This window comes from Temnothorax longispinosus, chromosome 6, assembly GCF_030848805.1.
Source record: "Temnothorax longispinosus isolate EJ_2023e chromosome 6, Tlon_JGU_v1, whole genome shotgun sequence".
Classification (NCBI taxonomy): Eukaryota; Metazoa; Arthropoda; class Insecta; order Hymenoptera; family Formicidae; genus Temnothorax; species Temnothorax longispinosus.
In genome coordinates this window covers 22,405,367-22,431,224 of record NC_092363.1, presented here as the reverse complement: position 1 = coordinate 22,431,224, position 25,858 = coordinate 22,405,367, and the positions used below count along the sequence as shown (strand labels likewise).

At 35.5% G+C, this 25,858-nt stretch overlaps 3 protein-coding genes across 3 annotated transcripts in view; 1 reads left to right on the top strand and 2 right to left on the bottom strand.

Moving 5' to 3' along the window:
- Nachralpha4 (nicotinic acetylcholine receptor alpha4) overlaps nucleotides 1–25,858 on the bottom strand; it is a 255,707-nt gene that overhangs the window by 176,523 nt on the left and 53,326 nt on the right. The window contains exon 7 of the mRNA XM_071781731.1: nucleotides 3,301–8,682. The gene's annotated coding sequence lies outside the window, so the exon portion shown is untranslated. The remainder of the gene's footprint in view (nucleotides 1–3,300; nucleotides 8,683–25,858) is intronic.
- Nucleotides 10,538–13,416, bottom strand: LOC139815105 (TWiK family of potassium channels protein 18). The gene has a single exon (XM_071781757.1). The coding sequence runs from the start codon at nucleotides 13,167–13,169 to the stop codon at nucleotides 12,156–12,158; it is 1,014 nt and encodes a 337-aa protein (XP_071637858.1). The 5' UTR covers nucleotides 13,170–13,416; the 3' UTR covers nucleotides 10,538–12,155.
- On the top strand, nucleotides 15,849–25,567 carry LOC139815106 (carbonic anhydrase). The gene is given in 7 exon segments (XM_071781758.1): nucleotides 15,849–15,878; nucleotides 15,880–15,952; nucleotides 21,458–21,505; nucleotides 24,307–24,462; nucleotides 24,627–24,853; nucleotides 24,972–25,205; nucleotides 25,359–25,567. Coding segments are annotated over 7 exon segments (963 nt in total). The 3' UTR covers nucleotides 25,554–25,567.

Genomic DNA, 25,858 nt, shown 5'->3' with positions numbered 1-25,858 from the left:
TATCGAATTGTTATTTTGAAATTCTTGCCGCTATTGTTTGAATCGATTATAAGCAGTTCCTTCCCTGTTAGGTGAGCGACTTCGAGACCGTAACTCATGTCCATGTCGACGCAGTCGTTGTGGCCGATACGCGGGTATTAACGACGAGAATTTACGTGAGTACATACGCCCAGCGAGAGAGAGAGAGAGAGAGAGAGAGAGAGAGAGAGAGAGAGAGAAGGGAGGATCGATCAACGCTCTGGTCCCGCCTTGTCTGCCACCGCGCGAATGTCTAATTGCTGTTGCACCGCTAACTGGGTCAACGGTATATTATTTCGGATTAGCGAGCTGAGGAGAGCCGACCTCACGATGTTGTCATCAGCTGGGAATTCGCCTAAGACAAAACTGGAATACACTGAGGGCCCCTATTCGATATTAAAACCGCCATCTGACAGCATTGAATACGAGAACATTGAGTCTGTCTTGATCTTTATAGTCATACTTACTTACATTTTTAGTTTTTCAATTTCTAAATTTTCCGTTTCTAAGTTATATCTTGATTGAAATAATTTTAAAACGTGCCCTCTCTAATATGTGCTAACTGTAGAAAACAAGCAATGAGTTAAAATAATCGGATAATATGTTTAATATATAGAGATTAAGTATTTTTAAGTGACACCTGTCTAAGTTACCATTACATAAGAAAATATTTTATTAACTTAATAAAATATTTTCACGATTAGAACAAGGTTATTGATCGATTCCACAGTGCGTATAATTCGCAGCATTGAGCAATTCGATATCGTACAATCCAAATGGATTTTAAACAGCTCCACGATTCAGCACAGTTTGCTCGCTTTCATTGCATACCTCTCTCGCGTTTCCTCTTTATTTTTCTATGGAGAAAGTAAATTACTTTATAGCACCCTTTGTAATCGCTCGAGCGCCTCCGAGTAAGGATCGCTTCTATAGTGCGCGAATTCGATGGAAATCGAGACAATGAACTCGGTTGGCACTCGATACCGACTGTAAGATTAACGATCGGAACAGGCAGAGTAGTTTTTCCCATGCCTATTTGCATTTATAGTGCGAGGCAATCTTCGAGGTCGAAATTAAAGTAACATCAAGAGATCGATTGTTTAGTACCTTTACGCATATAATTTGTCCTATTAAAATTTTCAGCTAAAGCACATTATATTTTGTTTAATATCAAATAATTATGATACGACGTCGTCGGTCGCGGCGATATACATATATTTCGCACGCGCGCGATATGTTGCGGATTAAAAAGTTATCATGTGAAAATGGCACGTTGTTTTCAATGACGTCTATCTCCGAAACTATTTCAGCTTCGACAGGGAGGGTGGAGCGCGGTCCGTGGGAAATAAAATTGAAAACATTTGATCGGCTATATCGAGCCAACAATCGCAAAACCACGTGAAGTTTCTATTCTTGACAATCCATTAGCTCCCGACTGAAAAGGATTCCACGGTATCGCACACCGTAGCATTCGATTCGGACGCATAATTGAAAAGACCCAGAATGTACTTTGCTGACGATGAAAGTTTAAGCGAAAATCTGTCGATCGGGTCAAAATCCGTCAAAGCTCATGGGACTTTTTACAATCTACTACTTCAATTATTACACATGCAATACGTTTTTTGAAGTATCCGCGCGCAAATGTTTTATTTTTTAGGAAAAATCTGTCGCAAAAAGATTACATTGATATGCAAATTTTTAAATCTCATAATTACATGTAGTTAAAGAATCAATTATTAATTTCCCCCTCCCTTTCTTTTCCTTTTTTTCTTTTTCTTGTAAAAAATGATCGTTCAGAAAATTATTATTTTACGGGTATTATCAAGTAATATAACGAATAAAAATGAAATAGTAAAAAAAACGCGTATAGGATAAATAATGGATTAAATTGTATATCTTCGATACGAGATGATAGAATACAATCGGAAGTTTTTCAGGGGGATATTGAAGTTCTTGGTGAATGATATTCAGGATTAGAGCGTTTATTAAACTTCGATAAAAATCGTGGCGCAATTCCAATTCGAATACCGAAAGTTCCGCATGCGGACACAATGGAGAGGATTCCTCACAGCGGAGGATATTGAATCCGTCGTGCAGAAGGTGGAGCGGGGGGGGGAGGAGTTGAAGCGAGAAATAATAAAAAGAACGCCACGCGATATCGCGTGTCCGAGAGCAGCGAAATGTTTCGATAATCGTCGAATCTCAATGAAATAATTTCACGACGGTTTCAACGCCGCCGCCACCGCGGATATCGCGCGAATCGCGAATTCCTCGCATCTTTCCGCTACTGCGCTCCGCCGCTCATGCTTTCTGCGATTAAAGTTTATGAGAATTTAGATTAGCGTAGCAGCTGTCGAGAGAGCGCGAACCAGTCCCGCAACTTCGCTCTAATTACTCGCGATTATATCTTACGCATGTTTGAATCCGCGCGATAAGTCTCGGAGAATTATTCATGCAAATACGAAAATTATCCCTATTAATTTTCTTATCTCTTTTTTTCTCAATTAAGATTTATTACATAACGTAAATTTAATTTTATTTCTTGAAAAATATCAATCATATACAGTCCGCCCACATTTTGCGACTTTATGTTAATATTACTTTAAATTTTTGCTGAAAATTAGTAATTTGAAATCAGCATCCCAAAAAATATATTTTGCAATTACAGCTATAAACAATTATGCATTTATATGCTGCCTGTGGAAAATAAGACTCATTTACAAAATACATTATACAACTTTTGCAGAAAATTATGTTACAAGAATCAAAATATGCAAAACTATTTGAAAATTTTTACTTTTCACTATTATAGTTTACATAAATTTACATGTATTTGATATTTTGTAAATAATTAGTAACGAGAACTGATATTAACATATCGCCTAAATTTGTAAAATCCTCTTCATCGATATATTTGCACGCATGCATATTTTAATAGTAAACGCGTTTTCCAATCCCCGAAGATTTCTATTTTGAATAATTTCCATAATTTCCGCGTACTCTAATAGAACAACATAATTTGCATTCAAAATCTCTCAAAATTTGTGCTCCGTCTATTTTCCACTGCTTAAGCGCGTGATAAACGCAGAGGATTTCGCGACATCCCCCCTAAGAAATATGCATCACGCCTACCGGGAACCACGTAGCGTCGGGGCGCCCGGCAAACCCGATGATTTCGGTCGGAGACGGGGAATCCCGGGTGCCGACGTTCCCAAGCGGTGCCCGCCGTGGGCGACGACAACGATGACGAAGGGGATGAACGGGGGGGGTGGTAACACTGACCTAACTTCGCGCGCACTCCAAGCCACGCCGGTCTCTCGCAGCAGCTCTCGGGACCGCTGCACACTCGCACGCACTGCACCCACGACTGAAGGTAGTCGTCGTCGCGAGCCCGTGGTCGAGGGGGTGCGCCGAGATCTCGATCGCTTGGAGGCGCCACCGGGTGCGCACCACCGGGCGCAGTGTGAGCCCGCGGGAGAGACGGGCGTCTGGGAGGGTGATCCCCGCCGACGCCGACGGTGGGGTGGATTCGCGATGGAGGAATCTGGACCGAACTTGCGCGCGTACGTTTATGTACGAAGAGACGAGCGCGACACAGTAACCGCGAAGACATCAGCTGGAAAAAGCGCTCCGCCTTATACGCGAAGAGGGTGAGAAAAGGGTTTCTCTCCGTCGAAAGGGTTGAATAGACTTCGATCATCTCGCGAGATGACGAGAAATCGATCGCCGCGTTGCATGGTTTTTCTTTACGTCGGGAAAGTCTGTTTTTAGGAGACGTCGTACAAAATGGAGCAGTGATCGTTGTTCTGAAAATTTGCATTGACGATGAAGACTGTAAAATAAGATTTATACAACATATATAACATATATAATACAAGAAATCGTTATGTACATAAAATATGTGAAAACTAAGAAAAAGGTTTAAGTTTCATTCATCTGAAGGGATATAAAAATGACTCGGCTGCTTTCATTTCAAAGGAAAATTAATAAAAACTCTCTGCATTGTTTTCTCTCGGATTATACGTTTTTAATCTTTCATCCACAAAACAAATGGATTTGAGTTTTGTTGTTCCCATTTGACAGAAGCGGGTCTTCGCGAGGAGTAATGTTTTATTTGGGTCGCACAATTCAGCGCTCGTATCGTTAACAAGATCAAGCAATTGCACTTGTAACATTAATTGCTTGATTCTTCGAGATTACGGTAAAATCTTTCTGAATGATAAATCCCGCCATAAACACAATGCGAAGCGATTAATCGTGTTATTGCTGCTTGGATTATCTCGCTGAAAAATCGGCTAGTTTACAGCATCATCTGGCAAATACCTGAAACAAAAATAATGCTTTTACATGGAGACCATAAATTTTCGTAATCTATCTCTATAGTGAGATAGCACTTTCTTTCATCATATCTGTATTATTCGTGATCTATGATGCGGCGGATATTTCACACAAATAGTAAAAACGTCTTTCGGACGTTACATAATAGTTGCCTTTGATGAACGAAAAACCTTTGGCTAGTGAAAATGACATGAAATAAAATTATAATTGGTAAAAATGCAATATAATTTTTAAATATCTCATGCATAGAAAATATCTCCGCAAAATTTATTAGTACAAGAATTCAGCTTTCAAACTGTATGGTAAAACTGTATATGGTTGATGTATCATATTATTTTAACTAACGCCTAAATTTGCTGTACTATTATTACAAAATGTACACATACCTTTCCTTAAATAAGCGGCCGGTATATAATGATATTGGAGAGATACGCGGCGGGGAAATACGGATAGCGCGCAGGCCAGCCTCGCGTAAATTTAATTTAGCGTCGCTCATGAACCTAGTTCGCCATTTTATGGCATAGACTAAGCTAACTCCATGAAAAGCACCGGGGGCAGGGCAACGGGTGTTCCTTAGCTGGAACAATGGATCGGTGTGGCATTGTATGGCGGCGCATTAACCGGCATACCGCGACGATCCCTTTAAACCTCCGGTACGAAACATCCGGCTTCCGGCAACGTGCCGACATATTGATGAATTAAAATTGCAATAGCAGAGAGGCAGAGAGAGAAAGGGAGGGAGAGAGAAGGGGGACGAGACTTGGTTGGTCTTTACAAGTCAAAGACGAGCCGGACTGAGTAAAACAGGCGTAGCAGAGTGAGTCGTCTCGATTCGGAGTAGCTCATTTATCACCGGACTTTGAACGCCAATCTCCCTCTCGGCAAATAGGAAAAAAAAAGCAAGGAAGGGAGATGGCGGGGAGCGGAGGATGAAAGGGACTGAGAAAGTTCGGCGGGTTGTTTGTCAAGAATTAAAACTTCCTTCTTAATTCATCCGACGGATCGTTATGGGCACTTCAAACGTGCCCCAGAAATTGCCGGGATCAATCTGTACTTCGTTCGTGATGTAGATTGAGATTTATTTCTTAGTTCTCCTGTTTACTTTTATATCTTGAGGGGTTTTTTTTATAGACGTTTTTCAAAAGAACGTATGTAACTTCCGTTTGAAATACACAGCAAATTAGAATAGTTCTCTTCAAAGGAGAAACAATTGGAGAGAGAGAGAGAGAGAGAGAGAGAGAGAGAGAGAGAGGGAGAGAAACGTATGCTAATTAAGAAGTGAATTCCGTAACGTCGTGTTCTGAAATGAATTAATTGTCATCGTATTATGCGAATTGTCGGAGTAACATGCTGTTTTATCTCAAAAGGTGCCTTTCGCATCTATTCACGAGATGTAAGCTTAATTCCGTCGCGGAAAACGCCAACCGACAAAAGGCAGTATCCCTGTCAACTCCTCTTTTTACCAGGACGACGTATTTTTCTCTTGCCCATTGTGCCGCATTACACATCGTGTGTCGAGCGATCGGATAAACGCGAGGAGATGGAGGTAGGTTGACGTGGGAGCTCCATATTGAAGGGGACTTGGCAAGATTCCAATAATCTCCTTGGATCACCACCATCGGCGTTATCTACCTACGCCTCACGATTTCGGTCTCAAACGGGTTGCCCGACCGATTTACCGTTGTCCAATGTGTACATGTCAGATGTATATATGTGTGCGTGTGTGTATCTGCATGTGTGATGTCGAGCCGAGCACGCCGAGGTGAAAAATGTCAGCCGGCGTTACCGGAATTAGAATCCGGGGAAATACAAGCCGGAAAAATACGCGATTGTGCCATCGATCTTGCGCTCGTGTCTACTTATGATACGAACACTCGCGGGCACCTTTCTCTCTTGCTCCTTGTTTGTGTGCAAACGCGATGCAAAATAGAAATAAATGTGTCGGCAAAAGGACCGACTACACTTCTGTAGCTGTGTACGTCCGAATTAAATAAAATGTAGCGACTGTCATTCGCGATTGGAAAGAGAAACATGTCTGATATTTTATAATTGTTTTCATACTTTTTGTAGCGCAAAATTGCGCAGTATGAAAAGAAAACTAGATTAAAAAGCAAACAATAATTTAAATAAAACCTTCTTTCAGACGAGAATGATTCTAATTATTAAAATTGAAGATATATTGAGTTGAAAATCTTGTACGATATATTATTAATTTTCTACAGAGACAATGTCCAGTTACAGTTAAAATCTCATTCATAATACAAGAGCTACACCGTGAGTATACGTGCTTTGAAGTACGCGCAAGACGGAGTAAATTGAATATTTTTCAAGAAACACTCTCGCTGACCTGGTAAAAGTTAGATATTCAAGACGACGGAATTTTAAGCTAGCTCGTTCCCGGCGCAGAAACCTGATTGGAGTCAAAGTGTCCTCGATGAAAATTACCTTCGTATTACCGTCGAGATTTTGCTTCGTATATGTAGTCAAAGCACTCAGCGGATACGCTCGCGAGCACAGAAGTTACTATTAATTTCAAGTCCGACGCAGTTCGCGATGTTTCAGCGGCAGGAGTTTACTCAGTTTAAATCGAGTTATCGCTATAGAATTTCCAAACTGTGATCCGGCTCTCGCCAAAGCCACAGAGACGGCTATCCCTTTTATTACCGACGAGTTCGGACATCATAATCCGTGATGTATACATATACCGTCGACTCTTAGAAGAAACAAATTCGTTAATTATTATACTTTATAGATAAAAGTTGATTAATGGATTGGTAATTTGTAGATAAAAACTTGTCTGTCGATTGTGTCAGTAATATAAATTACTTAACGGGTCAATGGGACTTCAGTATACGCAAATTGAATAAGTGTGTTCTCCGCAATATCTATTTTCACTAATTATAATATTATAAATAGTTATCGTTGGGGATTTCACAGTTAAGTCTTGTTGTTGCTGTACTCACTGTGCAATATATATGAAAATTCGGCTTTGTTTCGTTTACCGAAGTAGAACCTTCCCCGAAAGTTTCGCGTTTTGTTTGATAGCTCTTTCGGGGGCAAATCTGTCAGAATCAACAAAGCGGGCCTCGCAAAACGCGCGAGCTGCTTCCGCGGGGGAAAGTGCGCTGCACTCGATGTTGATTCAGGTGTCTGCCTTCAAACTTCGGCAAAGAAGAAAATATCTCCGTCAATATATGCCTCTACAAATAATATTTTATAGTTTAACGCAAACATATTTCTTCGCCAGTGTCGGTCAGCGGTATATGCAATACTTTTTTCAATCTTTCGATCTTTGCGCGGCGAAATTTCTAATTAATCCCCCTCGAAATCGCGTTCTCCTGAAATAAATGATGTTTTTTATTTCAGATAAATATCGACTGGTTTTCGTATTTTACTGCTAGATAAACTCAATTGAACGGAGAGATGATCGAATGGTCATCGATTTAATTGAATTCATTTTGCATCCGGCACGGGATTAGGAGGATATTTGATTAAACGATCACAATTAAAATTCAGTGAATTCAGAGACCTGTCTTTTCTTGCTAAAGAAATACAGTTCTGTCTCGATGAAACAGTAATCTCTAATTAAAACATAATGTGCTTAATAGAAAACTCATTAGTTACGTATCATTCCATTTCCATAGTTCCATTTCCTTCTATACATTATTATGTGATACATATGTATAATTATATCACTAGAAATTATTTAAATCTAATTAATATTAGATGTTGCAAATGTCACTCACAATCAGTTCTGATGTAAAATTTAATTTGGAAAGAAAGGAGATCAAAATAAGACAATAAAATATACGATACTCACATAGCGTAAGTATATATATGTATATATTACGCAATATATTAATCTTTTAAAAAGAATTACCATTTGTGAATGCATGTATAGTGGTGACTTTCATTGATTGCATAATGTTCAACTGATTGGTACCGTGATGTCGGCGTCCCTGATTGTCCACTTTGCTGATATTACCGGACTAGAGCTCTTCACACATCTCTATAAGCACATAGCTCGTGTACACGGCGAAGAACGACCAACGGAGGCGGGGATTCCGTAGTGATTCGGCAATCCTGGAGAACTGCAGGTCTGCTTGCATTCAGATGCCAAGCGAGAGCAACTCGACAAATTGCGCCAGTAAGCTTGGACGTCTGCAAGGACCCCACTGCAAATTTCAACAATTCGACGACGGTGCCAACTTGTCATCGAGGTAACTCCCTTGCGCACTTTCCGCCGGGATTTCAAGTGTGATTGATTTGATTGTTACTAATCTGTGATTCTTGAAAGAGGCGCTGACACTCTTTTTTTATAGACATCTGCAATTGTATTATAATAAGTTATGACAATGTTCTTGTGTGTTGTATTTTTTATATAGACTTTTTTAAGTTTTTTAAGCTTCTTAGATCTTTTTAAGCTTTGCTTTTAGATTTATGCTTAATTTATTATTTTTAATATTTAATATTTAAATATGTATACTTTATTTTCTTGTAATTTAACAAAATACAATTATAAGTAAAATAACTATTAGGCGATAATAATCACTAAGTTGGTTGCGTAATAAGAGACTTGCAACATTGATAATAGTGCTAATAAATAACTTCTAATTAATGTAATCAAATTAATTTGTTATTAGAGAAATTAATCAATTGTGAACTATATATTTAACACATAAAAGCTGCTACATTATTATTTGTGGTTTATCGATGCAAATGCATTTAACCTAATAGCACTCAGCCGAATTATTCTGAATTCTATTAAATATCGTACCACCGTTGATGTACCTATGAAAGTTTAAATCAACTAGCAAGATTAGCTGGTAGATTAAAGAGACTATTTCTAGAAATTTGTACGGTTCGTGTATATGGCTCTCATTGAGATTTATGAATTATAAATGTTCTTTTCTGACCACTAAAACATCTCCGTATGATTCGTTAGCTCATCACACAAAAGTTATTTATCTTCTTTCTCAACAGCCTTTATGGATATACTTTCTTTAAAATATATAATTATATATATTTAACAAAGTGTTTTGAACGTTTAGGATCAAATTTGTAAAATTATTTCTTTATTATCTAAACTGCTTTATAAAAAACATATGATCTAATTATAATTTATTTGTTAAAAGTGATGCCGAGCCTTAGCCGCGTATCAAAAATTATAGTTTTTGAAGCTTCATGCTATAAACAGTATAAACTATATATTTTTTATTAACTTTAGCTTTCAGAAAAGCATATATCTCTCTCTTTTAATAATATATCTATTTTTTTAATAACATAAAAAAATCTAAATTGAGGCCTAAAGTTAAAGCATTTTTTATCTGTGCTCAATAAATGCATTTATGTCATTACGTTACGCGATCTTATTGAAGGCGGATAAAGTAGAGAACTCCGCGATGTGTACGCTTCTATTTCAACAAGTTACACTTACCAGAAGAAACATAGTTGACTGTTATCAGCTACTGTACAATTATACCGGCGCGATAACATTACAGAGTTTTACGATAAATTTTTATCCGATTTATAAGACTGATACTCATTCATCCACCTATAATATTCATCCATCCATAATAAATTTATGAGATCGATAATTATTTATCACAATAAATTTATGAGATAAATAATAATCATTCACTATGATAAATTTATGAGAATATTTTATCAATAGCACAAGGAGAAATTTAATTTACAATACCATAAATTACATACAAAATCCAAGATCTAACATTGCCGTAAGATTCCTATTTTTATTCAAAACACGAGTTTTGGTACATCGTGAAATTATGTGAACTGGGAATATGCAGATAGTTCCGTTAACCATTTGCAGTGAAACCAAAGTGACTCACCAGAATCATGACAGTTTCGGGTTAGGTTATTTCTGTGATCGCACTAGATTATTATTTCAAAGCATACACAGATATATACGATCTAAGCACATATGCTGAATAGTATATTAAATAGGAATATTAAACATTTCTAATTTTAATTTTGCATTAAAGTCAATAAAATTAAAGATTTGTTAATAATAAGTTTATATTTTATTTTTAGTTCTTGTCTAAACTTCAAAAATATCTTTTTTTAAGATATACATATGGAAGTAGAAAAAATATAGTTTCTTTCGCTATAATTTTATTAAAGCAGCGTATGGTTATAAAAATAAAATCACACATCAAAATAACGTAAATTCTTTTATTGATAGCAATAAATTTTTATTTTTCGGCAATCATGTACAAATCATTTTGTGGAATGTATAATAATGCGCGTAATAAATTATCTACATTTGTGCATCATTTCTCTCGGCGAGGTCATTGCAGCCTCATTAATTTACTGTGCTGGACATTATCGTGATCGATAAATTAGCAGAGTGACTATACTCTTGATAATAATCGGTAGCACAGTTATTTCGTGGTTGACATGTGCTGTCAGATAAATATATTCTCATGTGTATGTATATATAGTCATGTGTATGTTCATGACGGACACTTCGATAGCTTTATAAATTTCTGTTGTCTTCAAAATTCACAATAAATTAAACGTAAACAAAAACCATATAATCGTATTAATTTGTTGTCAGAATATAACATATTTTCATGAGTGAAACAATTATAACTTCGTGTAAATTCTTCTTATAAATATAGCTTATAATATAGCTCATTTACACCTAATTTTTATACGTTTTAAATAAAAAATACAATTAATAGTGATTTAGAATCAGATATAATCAATATTGATTAATATTTAAATAAAGATATCGTGTGAATTACGATCATTAAATACAATTTTAAAAATTATTAATATATTCCGTTTTTCCGTTTTAATGTATCTGACTAGCTATTTTAATGTCTTACAGTTCTTATATTATTATTTGCAGAAAACCGTTGATAATTCTGCGATACCGAATATAAAAGGTTTATATTTCAACGTCACGTTTCCAATATCAGGGAACGCAAATAATCTGTCGTAAAAATCCACGGAGTGATACCTCTACCACCGATATCTCTAGTGATCAATATATGTAAACTTCCACACCGTCATCCCAAACATACTATTCACGAGTATAGGTGATATCGACGACGCGATTTTATGATGGTATTAAAAATATTATTGACTGTTGATATAAATCACGATTCGTATTTCACAAGTAAACTGCTCTAACGCACTGTCGATTAGACGCTTCATATGGAGCTAGAGTTTAATCTATCTATACTTAAGTCTATAAAACATAGAAATACTAATAATTTCATCATCATAGCAATAATTAACAATTAATGTAATAACGTAATAAAAATTATAAATTTTACGATTAGTTGTACAATGCAGACAGCAATCGTAACATTTATTCCATAATTTTGTTTCTATAACTTCCAGTAATTATTTAACAATTACGTATCGAAAATGGGACAACTTATTTCTTAGACGAGAATCTCTTACCTCTCTTTAACATATCAAAATTAAAATATAGACATTATTATATATGTCATAATAATATTGGACACACAGCATGAAACAACGCGCTATATACCACAAACCGTTTACAATCGCTGGCGAATGTTCTTAACGATTAGTCCGCACTTGTGATAACGTTTACATTTATGCAAAGATACAAAACGTTTCCACTTTCTTCTTGTTTGTTCTCTGTATTTATATAACTTTTTGCTGATTACAGAGAAAGAAATCTCTTCTTCGATTAAGTTTTAAAAGTTTTTATTAATTATCACCTTATTACCGCTTTTTCACCCTTTTACGATAGATTATAACTTTCGTAATGCATCCTGCGATTGTCTTTTGATCTCTCAATCCGTAGGTTCCGATTTGCAACACGTCATTAATTTATAATTGACCGCATCCATCGCTTGGTTCAGCTGTTCCTTGAGTTCCCGTGCCTTCACGTACACTTCCTCCCTCATCAGATTGTAGCACATGGCTATCAGGCCCATGCCTAGCAGCAAATACACGAAGTTGATGATGAGCTTTGTCTGGCTGTCCTGCGTACTTTGGCTCCAGCCTGGAACTAGGTCGCCCATGCCGATTTTGCAGAGCGAAGTGACGCAGAAGTAGGTACTGTCCAGGTAGTCCCACTGTTCCCATTCGGCGAACATGATCGAGCCGGCCAATATGTAGCCGAATATCACCCAGAGACAAGCGGTCGAGGGCACGATGATCCTCTGTCCAGGTTTCCGTTGACCGGTGCACTCGTACAATCGCGTGTACAGCCACTTAAAAGTCTGCGCGAGCACCTTACCCATGTTCAAGAAATAGAGCACGTACAGCGGAATGCCCAGCACGGCGTAGATCACAGTGGCACCTTTACCCACCTGGGTCTTCGGCACCAGGCTGCCGTAACCGATCATAGTGAACACCGAGAGGCAGAACATCAACGCCGCGGGGAACGACCATTGATCGACGGGCGTTAGGCCGTTGCACTTGTCTTTCTGTCGTTTGGTAATATTTTCCTGATACTGTTTCAGAATACTATTCGACACCATGTAGAAGGTGGTCCGGTTGAATATGTTTACCGACTGATTGCTGGCGGTGCCGAACCACAGCTCGTCGGCGTATTCCTGACGGATGTATTCCCGCACGCACACCGACGCCGTCGGATCGACCTGGCCTTCGATGCTTATGAAGCCGAAGGCACCCACAATGGCATAGCCCACCACCAGGCCACCCACGCCGACCTGGGTACACATAAACTCCACCAGCTTTCGGCAGCAGTCCTTGATGCGCTCCCGAGGATCGATCCCGGTCGACGTCGAGGACGAGTCTCGGCTCCTCAGAGAGGATCTCATTGGGATGCCGCGCGGCATGTTTCGACGCGTGAACTACTACGAGTTTCCGATCCGGCACGAAGAGACTCACATGGAACACCACCTTGGCTGATACTCGACGACTCTCCCCGTGCCGCTTTTCTATTTCTGGTCGGAACGCCCTGTCGCTCGCTTCTCGTTTCTTCCTTCGAGATTCCGCTGTCTATCGGTCTCCGTTTCTCCACTTTTGTCGAATCGTATACTATACGGCACTCTGCCACACTGTTTCATTCTCGTGGATTACTTCCACGAGATTAGAATCGCTGCAGTGGTCTTACGTACGTTGTTTTAATACGATTTTGCGAACGATAATTCGCAAAGTCAAAGTGCGTTGTTGTTTGCATTGTTTTAAACTTTCGATACTGAGGCCGGATTAAAATAGATTTCTCTGGGTTTGCAGTTTGTTTAAATTCTCCAAGTTTCAAGAAACCATGTTATTGTTGAATAAATGATTTGATACTATGTATAAAAGTTTTAAAACGACTTATCACACACACACAATCCACTACTTTAAAGAAGGTATAATGTGAATTACGAGTTAATCGTTGTGGGCAATTCACATAGAATTTTAAGATGCGCAATTTAAGAAATTTATCTTCTTAGAAATTCTACGAATGTCAAAAGTTTAAAATTTTGATAAGAGATACGATATTGTGATATTTTTAGGTAACACAACATTAACGTATATGTACCGATATTTAGCAAAAGAATAGCTCCGTTATGCAGTCACTAACTACATGCAACTAACTCCATCGAGTTTACTATTTTTATCAGCATATCTACATAAACGGTGTCCGGTAAATTCGAAGGAACGAGTGTATATGGAACTTGAAATAGTTACACGCGGTAGTGGGTGTTGCCAAATAGTATGCTGCAACACGAGACAAATAAACAGCTTTCTTCAATTGTAGACAGACATTTCATGAAGAATTATAATTAACCACATTATTATTAGATATATGTCGTATTATAAAATATACCGATTATAAAGAATTTTTTTATTCTTTTTGTAACTTGCCTTATCGTACTAATTTTGAAACACACTAGAAAGAATGATTGTGAAATAATATCAAGTGTGATAGGAACTTTAGAGCAGCGCAGTGTGTCATAGTTATCAGCATTCCAAACAGCATCACGAGTATATCGGAACTTGAGGGGGAGATAGAGAGAATCGTGTGACATAATAAGCCGCATCAACGTGAAAGGGGAAGAGTTCCCCTTTGTTGAATTATTTACCCTTTGCAAAATTATACGCAAAATTACATACATACATGCATAAATTTAATATTGCTGCCCGCGAATATATGCTCGCTTAGACTTTAATGAATGCGTCCTCATATCAACTTAGATAACTGCTTGCGTAGACTGTAATGGATGCATCTTCATATGAACTTAGATAATCTTACCAGGAATTAAACATATTTGTCCAAGTAACCGCTTTTAGAAGCCCATGCGTTTGTATTATGAAGATAAGCGAGGTTTAGTAAAGAAATGTTACATAGTTTGACATTCGACATACCAGCACAATAATAAATTTTCTGTAATAAACTTGACAAGATAAGACAGAATAAGTTAAACCAATAGTATATTACTTAATGTAACATACTTTTTCTGACTTATTTTGCTCTGTAATTACTTAATGTAATTACTTAATGTAATGAGTTTACTATAAAGTATAAGTATAAAGTATAAAGTAATAAGTTTATTACTTAATGTAATGACTTAAAAATTAAACTAATTAGTGTATTTATAAAGTAAAAGGAACTAATAGTATTTTATTATTTATTACAATTTCGAACGGAAAAATTATTGTAAGACTTAAAATACTGACAAGTTTACTTTATTACAATCTGCGTAATCAGCTTCATGCTTTGGAGGCATATATTCCGACATCTTATAAATGCTCTTGAGGGTGTGCGGAAGAAGAACACCGCGCCTTTCGATTTCGAAGAATCTTAATAGCCATAATGTATATCACTTTTGATGCATTAAGAATGACGAGAAACAGGGCGGACGTGTCACGAGAAGCCTGATTTTATGTCGACATGCCTAAAAATACCTAAACTTATTACGAGTAATTTGAACTCTCGACATACATTTGAAAATTGCTCCAACATCTTCAACAGTGTTTCGATTAAAGTTATTTCTTTCTGTTGAGCGCCGAATAGAGGTAAAGTAGAAACAGAATTTTAAAAAGAATTTTATTATAAAACTATTTATAATCTCCAATAAAAAGGCAAATTTTTGATTAGCGAATTTCGAGGTCGGCTTGTCGTTTCTATTTATCACGAACCACATCGGAATTAGAAAAGATTTTGCAATTAAAAAAGATTTCTGGTCGAAATAACTTCGTTTTCTTGTCAGTTATAATGGACATTTGAATGGCATCCGAACAATTAAAAAGTTACCTGGTGGCTAAATTAGAAAATCAATTCCAATTGCACGCTGTAATTGAACGAAATGCAATTATCGCAAAGGAGATTATCCGATTCCTCTTTTTCTATTCTTCGTTCTTCTGTAAAAAAAAATGCTGAGTTCGCGAAAAATTCACTTGAGCGCACTCGCGGTTCTCAAATCGACTGATCAAAACTGCAGTTTCGCACGAGTTCGATACGGTAACGCGGGGGTTGGATACGTCAGCCTCTCGGCGAGGAATCTGCCAGGTAAATCAGTCGGACGATGAGCCTCGTCCAAGTTGTGTCTCGGCAAAATAACAGGTGTACCGTATGTGAAAATGGGTTTAGGTCACTTGCTGATGGTTACATTGACGTTACTCGGCACAGGTAAAAACATTTCGCGACTTTTCGATAAAGTTTTGCTCCCTTTTATCTTATCTTACTGATTATTACCGGCATTTTAAAAACATTAAAAAATGTTAATTTCTAAACGCATATGTAAGTTAGAACGTATGCAATATTTCAAATATTGAACACAAGAAAAAGAAAAGTAAAAAATAAAAGTAGATAATTATTTATACACATAATTAAATACAAAATAAAAGGAAATAATTATATATTTTTGAAAAAGAGAAAAAGAATCTCGAAGAGAATAGTTAATGCGTGCAGAGTACATATATTAATCTTATTCTGAAACAGCACAAAATTTCGTTTAAATTAGCAATAATTAGTTTTTATGTTAATATTGTCATGTTTTTTTATCGCTCGCAAAATTAATATTTAATTTAACACATTAATTGTATCCTCAAATTTCTGAAAAATATAATCACTAAAAATATTTCTTGTTCTTTTAATATTGTAACATCTATTTGACATTTAAAAAATTTTAATTATGTTAATCTCTAATAGAAACTTGCTTGTTTAAGAATTTATTGCTTTATTATACTCTTTTTCAAAATAAGAAAGATGTATTGCACGTATATAAATATCATTTCGCTAATAAACTTATTTCTGTAAATATGACTTTTGAGAATGTTTGTGTATGAGTGACTTGATGACGATGACTTATTTTAAGTGAATGCAAGATGCACATAACATGGCGGTAGCGCTGCGCTTATACTTACCTGCTGACCGAATACTTACGTCGATCGGCTGATGAACGCATATAAACCGCGCGTCTAAATTTAAGATTTGGACCATGCTTTGTTCACGAATTTAATTTTACTTGGTTGATCGCTTCAGCTAGCGCGCGATGACGGCATTGCTGCGACGAAAATGCAACGTCTTACTCGTTTGTCACAAATTTTAATTACATTACGCATGTTAATTCACAAAGTCTTTTAACAGCGCGTTTGGTCACACTTTTTGCGCCGGCTTTGAAGACAGAAAAGAAAAAAATTACAAGAAATCTTAATTACTACATAATCAAAAAGAAAATAAAAAATAGGTTTGCAATCTTTATGCCTTTTTACTTCTCATTATGCGTTTTTCTCTAAGAACGTATATTACTCGTAGCAACGATTGATACATAAAAGTGCATTCATTCAACCAGTCAATGTAGATTGAATGAATCACTCTGCAACGTTCGCTCGAATCACGACCGTTTAGTACAGATGAATAAACGCATTCGACTATTTGTACGAAAAGTAATCCACTTTGACGAATTAAAAAGGAGAGCGAGTATTCACCGCTCCTCTTTACGCTATCGTTAATAGAATGCGCTGATAATCAAATGGTCGGTCGGTCGGTCAGTTGCATACTGCGATGACTATGACCTGACATAGCCCGTATATACGTTAAATCTCATGCGATAGCTCCTAGTATAATCTCGGGGTTATCCAGTTAGATTTACGTCCGCGTTCATCAGTCGTACACTCGTCGTCATCGCGCTCGTGTGTCACCCATCGCGGTAGTCTCAGGTGGTTCCCTGCGATGCGTCTCTTCTGCCTAATCGCTCTTCTAGGTAAGGGCTCTTCTACTCTGCGATAGCTGATTCCCGTCCGTTTTGTCACTTCGCTTAATCAGAGAAAATATCGATTAAAGAAATTAGTAGACACAAGAAGAATATCTCTTAGAATATCTTCTCTTATTAATGCATTTGCCATTTCTTGGGTATGTCTGAAATATTTGTAATATGATGAGATACTTAATCTAATAATTTATCATTTTAATCATTTTTCGAAAATTTTTGCAACCGTTATCTAGTTTTGATATATCAATTCATAATATTTAAATGAGGAATAATTTCATATATTTTTCTCATTCTTAAAAGCTCACTTCTTTTTTTCAAGACATTTGCAAATCTTCCTACCTTGCCAGACAGTTTTATCGGAAATTTTAACTATGCAACATAATAATTTTATCTTAATGGTGATAAACTTTCCCAGAATGTACGAAGAAAGTACCGATTGATAAAATCGATCAAGTGAATGAGAAGTGATTTCATGCGATTTCAATATCGATGTTTGCGAAATTTTATTCGCGATAAGCATATAATGTGATACAATTTTCCTCATCTAGCTTATATGAAACTTACATTCAAATTATTAGCGACCTAATAACAACAACCTTGAATGTCAGTTAAAGGTATTTGAACACCAAAGTCAAGTATGTGTATATTAGTGTATAACAAAACAGCTTCAATCATCTAAGTATAAAAAATATATTATTCGATAATAATGTACCGTGAGACTTGAAAATACAAGTAAATTTTCTGGGAAACTTTATAACTTTATTACAATTTAATATATTTATACATGTTTATTATACTAGAAGAATTTGATGCGTTTTATCTCATATATTTTATCTACGAACTTCAAATATTATTGCTCAAGCGGTACGTATTTAAAATATATAAATGTTTTTTTTTTATATTACTATCTCTCTTCAATATACTCCTGAATATTTTATCTGTTATTCGAATATTTTATTTATTATTTAGTATATATCTATATATTTCAACATATGTGCTTACATATTACTGCGAGTTTAATCTTGATGTATTTTATAATTCTAAAATTTTATATATATATATATATATATATATATATTTATATATATATAGTTTCTGTTACAATTTTAATTACTGCAAATAAAGTAAAGAAGGCAAGTCACACGATTTGCTCGATCAAGAGGATCCGAGAGTAGAAGGTCTTACACGATTCTCCATTAGATCAGGTCTCCTGAGAGCAATTACTTTGCATCAACCGTGACTGTCGTCGACAATCATCTTGAATATAAGGGCTTTGCACTTCAGAATAGGCAAATACCGTGTGACGTACCTCTCGTTATAAATTTATTTAAATAAAAGGTACGCGAATAGACAGAAAATATATTGTAAAAAATGTAATATATGAATATATGCGTATGCAGACGAAAAGTGCAAAAATAAGATCATTATCAATACGCGAAAAACTGTATATTAAAGAATTTCATTACGGATGATATATATCTTTTTTATTTCTTTCGTATATGCTGTGAGTCATCGTTGTCTTCCTGCTTCAAACAGTAATTCGATACTAACCTATCATAGCGCGTTAACGTATCAATAATGTTAACATAATTTTGGAATATATTATCAATATACGCGAAAAACTGTACATTAGACGATAGCTCCTAGTATAATCTCGGGGTTATCCAGTTAGATTTACGTCGCGTTCATCAGTCGTACACTCGTCGTCATCGCGCTCGTGTGTCACCCATCGCGATAGTCCCAGGTGGTTCCCTGCGATGCGTCTCTTCTGCCTAATCGCTCTTCTAGGTAAGCCTAGAAGCTCTTCTACTTTGCGATAGTTGATTCCCGCCCGTGATTACTCTTTTGTCACTTCGCTTAATCAGAGAAAATATCGATTAAAGAAATTAGTAGACACAAGAAGAATATCTCTTAGAATATCTTCTCTTATTAATGCATTTGCCATTTCTTGGGTATGTCTGAAAATATTTGTAATATAATATTTGTAATATGATGAGATACTTAATCTAATAATTTATCTTTTTAATCATTTTTCGAAAATTTTTGCAACCATTATCTAGTTTTGATATCAATTCATAATATGTAAATGAGGAATAATTTCATATATTTTTCTCATTCTTAAAAGCTCACTTCTTTTTTTCAATACTTTTGCAAATCCGTGAGTATATATTTTATTTAAATTCTCATTACTACTGTTCTATACATATTTTCTCACGAACACAGCTAAGCGATATTAATTTTGTATTTTTTTATTAAACTCTATTTTAAATTTCCAAAAATATCATTATTAAATTTTATTATTAAAAAGCACCACTACTTGAATAAATTATATATATAGAAAAAATAATATTTATTATTTAAAAATTTATATGATAAAATTTATATGATAAAAGAATATTTCAAGATAAATATTTTCACTGGAAAAAGTATTTTAATCCCAAAGTTTGAGATTGTAAAACTTTTTTTTCCAAATTTGATAATATAATGAAACTTATGAGTTTAGAGTAATAGAGGGAAACAAAAGGATCAATTTTTAAAATTCTATCGCAATAGGTTTGTCGAAAAGAGTAATGGTGATTCATTCACGTAATGCCAATGTAGTGCACAAAATAATAACTTTTTAACAAGAGAAATGCACGAGAATCGTAGACGAAGGCTCGATACGTGTCTATAGTATCGAACTATCTTAAGCATCCCCAACTATGAGCGAAACTTGTATATGTCGATTAGCCGGTCTTACGCCCTATCCCCGCAGCGGAAGCGTGCATTATGCATCATTAAAATCTGCGGGTCGTTTGAATGATTTGGCCGTTGTTGCGGCCGGTGCGCTGATCTAGAAAGCGCCGGCGTTTATCCGCCGATTGTGGTCTAATTGCCGGCCGCATGGACGGCTTTCGCGGAACGATCGCTTTATTCCTCGCACCGCGTCACTTTCTTCCCGGCCGCGACGAGATTCGGATTAGGAATAAGTGCGAACAAATTCGTCGCGGTCCGAGCGGTCAATGAGGTCAATTCTGTTTCCTGTCGTGCGCGTTCAATTACTTATTAGGCCCAATGGGACGGACACACGCTCGCGATATGGCGAACCGTTCGCGTGGCAGTGACGTGGAAATAATTATATTTTATTAACTGTTCGTGCGAACTCGTGAAATTGATATTGCGAGCACGAGGTCAGCGCCGGCTTTAGATCGCGATTATTATAGTGCTCACGTTTCTCCGCAATTTGTCTCATTTGAACGAATTTGCATGTAATGCTGAAACCGAGCAGCCGGATTGAAACAAGTCGGAATTATCACATTGAGGCGTACCGTTAATTATGGAGATCACTAACAGGAATGTATTACCTTATTATGCGCCTATCAGTTTGTGTAAAATTAATTTCAATGGCAATCATAATTACTGTGATCGATAGCATTATTAATTGAGTAGTAATATTAATTGAAGACTAATGGCGTTAATATTGACATTAAAATATTTGAGAGTTAATTTGTTTTATTTTTTCAATATATTTGAAATTTATAATAAGTAATTATTTAAATATTAATAACATAAATAATAACACAAATTTTTATCCAGTAAAAAATCTAGAAAAAAGTCCCAGATGAAAAAAAGTTGTTCTATCTAAAGCATAAACATTATTATTTTGTGACTACTGTTTAAAGTTAACAATTCGATGTAAAAATCATTCTCAGTTAGATATGTTTGTTTGATTCATTTGTGTATACAAGGTTAACTCGAGTAACTATTTTAATTGTTTGTTAGGATTTAATAACGCTTAATTGTTGCGAATTTTATTTGTGCATGTTTTTAGAGTTTTAGACTACACTCTTAACAGCTTATTTCTCGAGAGTATAGTTATTTGTTGAAACAGGAGTATTAATTTTAATTCAAAGAAACTAACGAGTATTATATAATTACAGGTTTACAAACATCGGAAGCATCTGACTGGGGATATTGGGGCAAAAATGGTAATTATATAATGATTACGACGAAAGTTTTATACGTTGTTTACATATCCATGCAAATGTATTTATAATTCACCTATTAACATCACACAATGCCGAAGGTGCATGAAATATTTCCTAAACTTAAGCTTTTATCTAAACAGAAATTATCGATATTAGGCCAGGGTCATGGAGAAAATGATATGCTTACACATATCATTATCTTCCTACCTTGCCAGACAGTTTTATCGGAAATTTTATCTATACAACAAAATAATTTTATCTTAATGGTGATAAACCTTCCAAAAATATACGAAGAAAATACCGATTGATAAAATCGATCAAGTGAATGAGAAGTTATTTCATGCGATTTCAATATCGATGTTTGCGAAATTTTATTCGCGATAAGCATATAATGTGATACAATTTTCCTCATCTAGCTTATATGAAACTTACATTCAAATCATTAGCGACCTAATAACAACAACCTTGAATGTCAGTTAAAGGTATTTGTACATCAAAGTCAAGTATGTGTATATTAGTGTATAACAAAACAGCTTCAATCATCTAAGTATAAAAAATATATTATTCGATAATAATGTACCGTGAGACTTGAAAATACAAGTAAATTTTAATATATTTATACATGTTTATTATACTAGAAGAATGCGTTTTATCTCATATGTTTTATCTACGAACTTCAAATATTATTGCTCAAGCGGTATACGTATTTAAAATATAAAAATGTTTTTTTTTATATTACTATTTCTCTTCAATATACTCCTGATTATTTTATCTGTTATCCGAATATTTTATCATTTAGTATATATCTATATCTCAACATATGTGCGTAAATTAATATTACTGCAAGTTTAATCTATGTATTTTATAATTATAAAATTTTACATAGATATGTCTTCTTAATTTCTGTTACAATTTTAATTACTGCAAATAAAGTAAAGAAGGCAAGTCACACGATTTGCTCGATCAAGAGGATCCGGGAGTAGAAGGTTTTACACGATTCTCCATTAGATCAGGTCTCTTGAGAGCAATTACTTTGCATCAACCGTGACTGTCGTCGACAATCATCTTGAATATAAGGACTTTGCACTTCAGAATAGGCAAATATCGTGTGACGTATCTCTCGTTATAAATTTATTTAAATAAAAGGTACGAATAGACAGAAAATATATTGTAAAAAATGTAATATATGAACATATGCGTATGCAGACGAAAAGTGCAAAAATAAGATTATTATCAATACGCGAAAAACTGTACATTAAAGAATTTCATTACGGATGATATATATCTTTTTTATTTCTTTCGTATATGCTGTGAGTCATCGTTGTCTTTCTGCTTCAAACAGTAATTCGATACTAACCAATCATAGCGCGTTAACGTATCAATAATGTTAACATAATTTCGGAATGTATTATCAATATACGCGAAAAACTGTACATTAGGGAATTTTATTACGGATGACATATTTTTTTTATTTCTTCCATATATGCTGTGAGCCATCGTTGTCTTCCTGCTTCGAACAGTAATTCGATACTAACCAATCATAGCGCGTTAACGTATCAATAATGTTGACATAATTTTGGAATGTATTATTATCATTAAAATAGCACGTTCGCACGTTCAACGCTGCTGCGTCAATGTTTTAGCGCAAAAGTGTTTCAGAATGAGATAGCATTTAACGTTGACGTGTCCGTGGCTTAGATTTTGAAGACCCATAACATTAAGAAAGTATTGATAATTATTAAATGTATCTATATGTTCGCGCGGCACGTAAGAAAGAAAATGGAGACGTAATGAAGACGCACTGACATTGACACTAATACCTAAAAGCGTATGCGACACTTTGTTTAATAGTCAAAGTATAGCAATAAACAAAGAAAACAATTTAAACAAGGTTTAAAAATTATAAGGAAACTAAAGGCGAGAGTGTTTCGGATCGAAATCGCTAACGTTACATTCTCGTTCATCGTATTTTACTTCTCGCGACCGAAATGACCAATTGACTTGACCACTGCCAAACGGATGATTGACAACGACAGACTGACGAGTCGCGAATGGCAAATGGCAAGTGCCATGGTGATTATAAGAAAGTGCCAAAGACTACGGGCCCTTGGCAACAGTTAGCGGGAATGATAGACTAATATTATAGATTTTGCGAAATTGTTATGACAAAGTTTCAGATGCACCGCTAGCGATTATCTCTCGTCTAGGTAAATATCGATCGCCGAAGAGGCTGTGCCGACGAAGTTTCTAGAATGACTCGAGTTCTCAATGATATATCGCTATCATATAAACTTAGACTTTGATAAGACTGTCGCGATCCCTTTGACGAGTCTAGCGTTACTTTTTTAAGCTATGAATAATGACGGTCGTATAATCTCGAACACTATATATAAATTATTAATATACCTATGTAGATTTTTGTGACTAATAATATAACAGCACATTTCTCTTTTTTTCAAGTAACAATAAACTAACAATTTATTATTAATTTAAGAATAATTTATATTTTGCTGTAGTTATAATTGTATAATTGCAATCATATAAAAATTCTCATAATAATGTATGATGTCTGCAACTTATTTTAATATTATCAAACGCAGAAATATCTTTTAAAAAAATATCTTTTAGAACTTTTATGGCTTTTTAAATTGTAGTTCTTTTAAAACTTATCAATTCTGTTTTTAACGTATTTTTTCCATAGTAATAGATACTTTATAATATAAATATTAAATTCTGTTACACTTTGTAATAAGTGAAACATACTACCTACATGTTACTCAAGTTTGTAAATGGTTGCATAGGACCAGAAAACTGGCCGGGAATATGTACGATGGGAAAGAAGCAATCACCGATTGATATTGTGACGGATGATGCCATAAGAATTGATCTCGGTGCTCTTAAAACCTATCGATACGATTTCGCGTTTCCTAGCACGCTGATTAACACTGGACATTCCGGTAAGTTGCTGTTCCAATCAGCGTTCTTGATTGAACATTTCTTTAAAAACTTTGTCCAATATGAGATATTGAATCAATGAGCACAAGTCCGCAATATATCCCGCAATAATACAACTATATTTCCTATGTACTTTCAATATCTTTCAATTGAAATTTTTTCATAGTGCAAATTCAGCTTCATAGCAGTGTGCCAATCCATCTCAGTGGCAGAGTTCTGTCATCGGTATATATTCTAGAACAAATGCACTTTCACTGGGGCGCAGAGCATACCGTGGACGGTTTACGTGATCCATTGGAGTTGCATTTAGTGCATTACGATAAAAAGTATGCGAATTTTAGCGTAGCGGCGCAACACGAAGGCGGAGTTGCCGTGGTCGGTGTTCTATTTGAGGTGATAATATGTTACTCGTTTTTAGTGTTTATACTTCTTTCTACAGTGGAAATTCTTTCAAGTGTACACGGACACAACATTAATTAATGTTTCGTGTTTCGTTATCATTTTCGTATAGTTATCATTAGATGACAATCCGGATCTGGCGCCGATTGTAGAGGCTACGAGGCTGGTATCGCATTGGGTGGGGCACAGCATGGCGCGCATAAGGACCAAGCTGATACCTTTATTATTCCTACCAAAGGATCATACGACGTATTATCATTACGAGGGATCGTTAACTACACCCGAATGCCAGGAATCTGTACTGTGGTTTGTTATGACTGAAAAACTCAAAGTGTCGGAAGCGCAGGTAATTTGAATATAAATAATAAATGTATAGAACGTTTGTTTCTGTGAGCATTAATTTTTTCAAGATATATGCTACATATTAATATTTTCTTTTTACGTGTAATTATTCTACTGGAATAATAAATTAATAATAATATATTTAATCTGCTTGCAGATGAACGTATTCAGACACGTGGAGAGCAGCAATGGCACGCTGAAGTTCAATTACAGACCTGTTCAAAACCTCGGCAACAGGAAGGTGTACCATCGCCTAGAGGGCTATAATAGTGCGTCCTCGAGAATTCCCAGAAACATGGTCTACATAGTTCTCAGTAATCTTCTAGCCAGACTTCTACACAAGAATTTTTAATGTGAGAACTAAGTGCCAAATCGGACTTGATGTTACAATGTCTAAAATGCGATAGGATAACTATGTGATATACATAATTTATTGCACTATTTTGGAGAATGTGCATTTATTATAATTAATATACTACACGATCGTATAACTGCATTATTTGGAAAGCAATGTTTTTCACAAAAACATTGAGAGCTGTGAAATCATAATTAATTAATATTAATATATAAAAAGAGATAAAGGTTACAAATTGCGAAGAATCTCCTTCTCATATATGTATAATTTGCTTCAAAATTCTGTGAAGATATACTAGATTC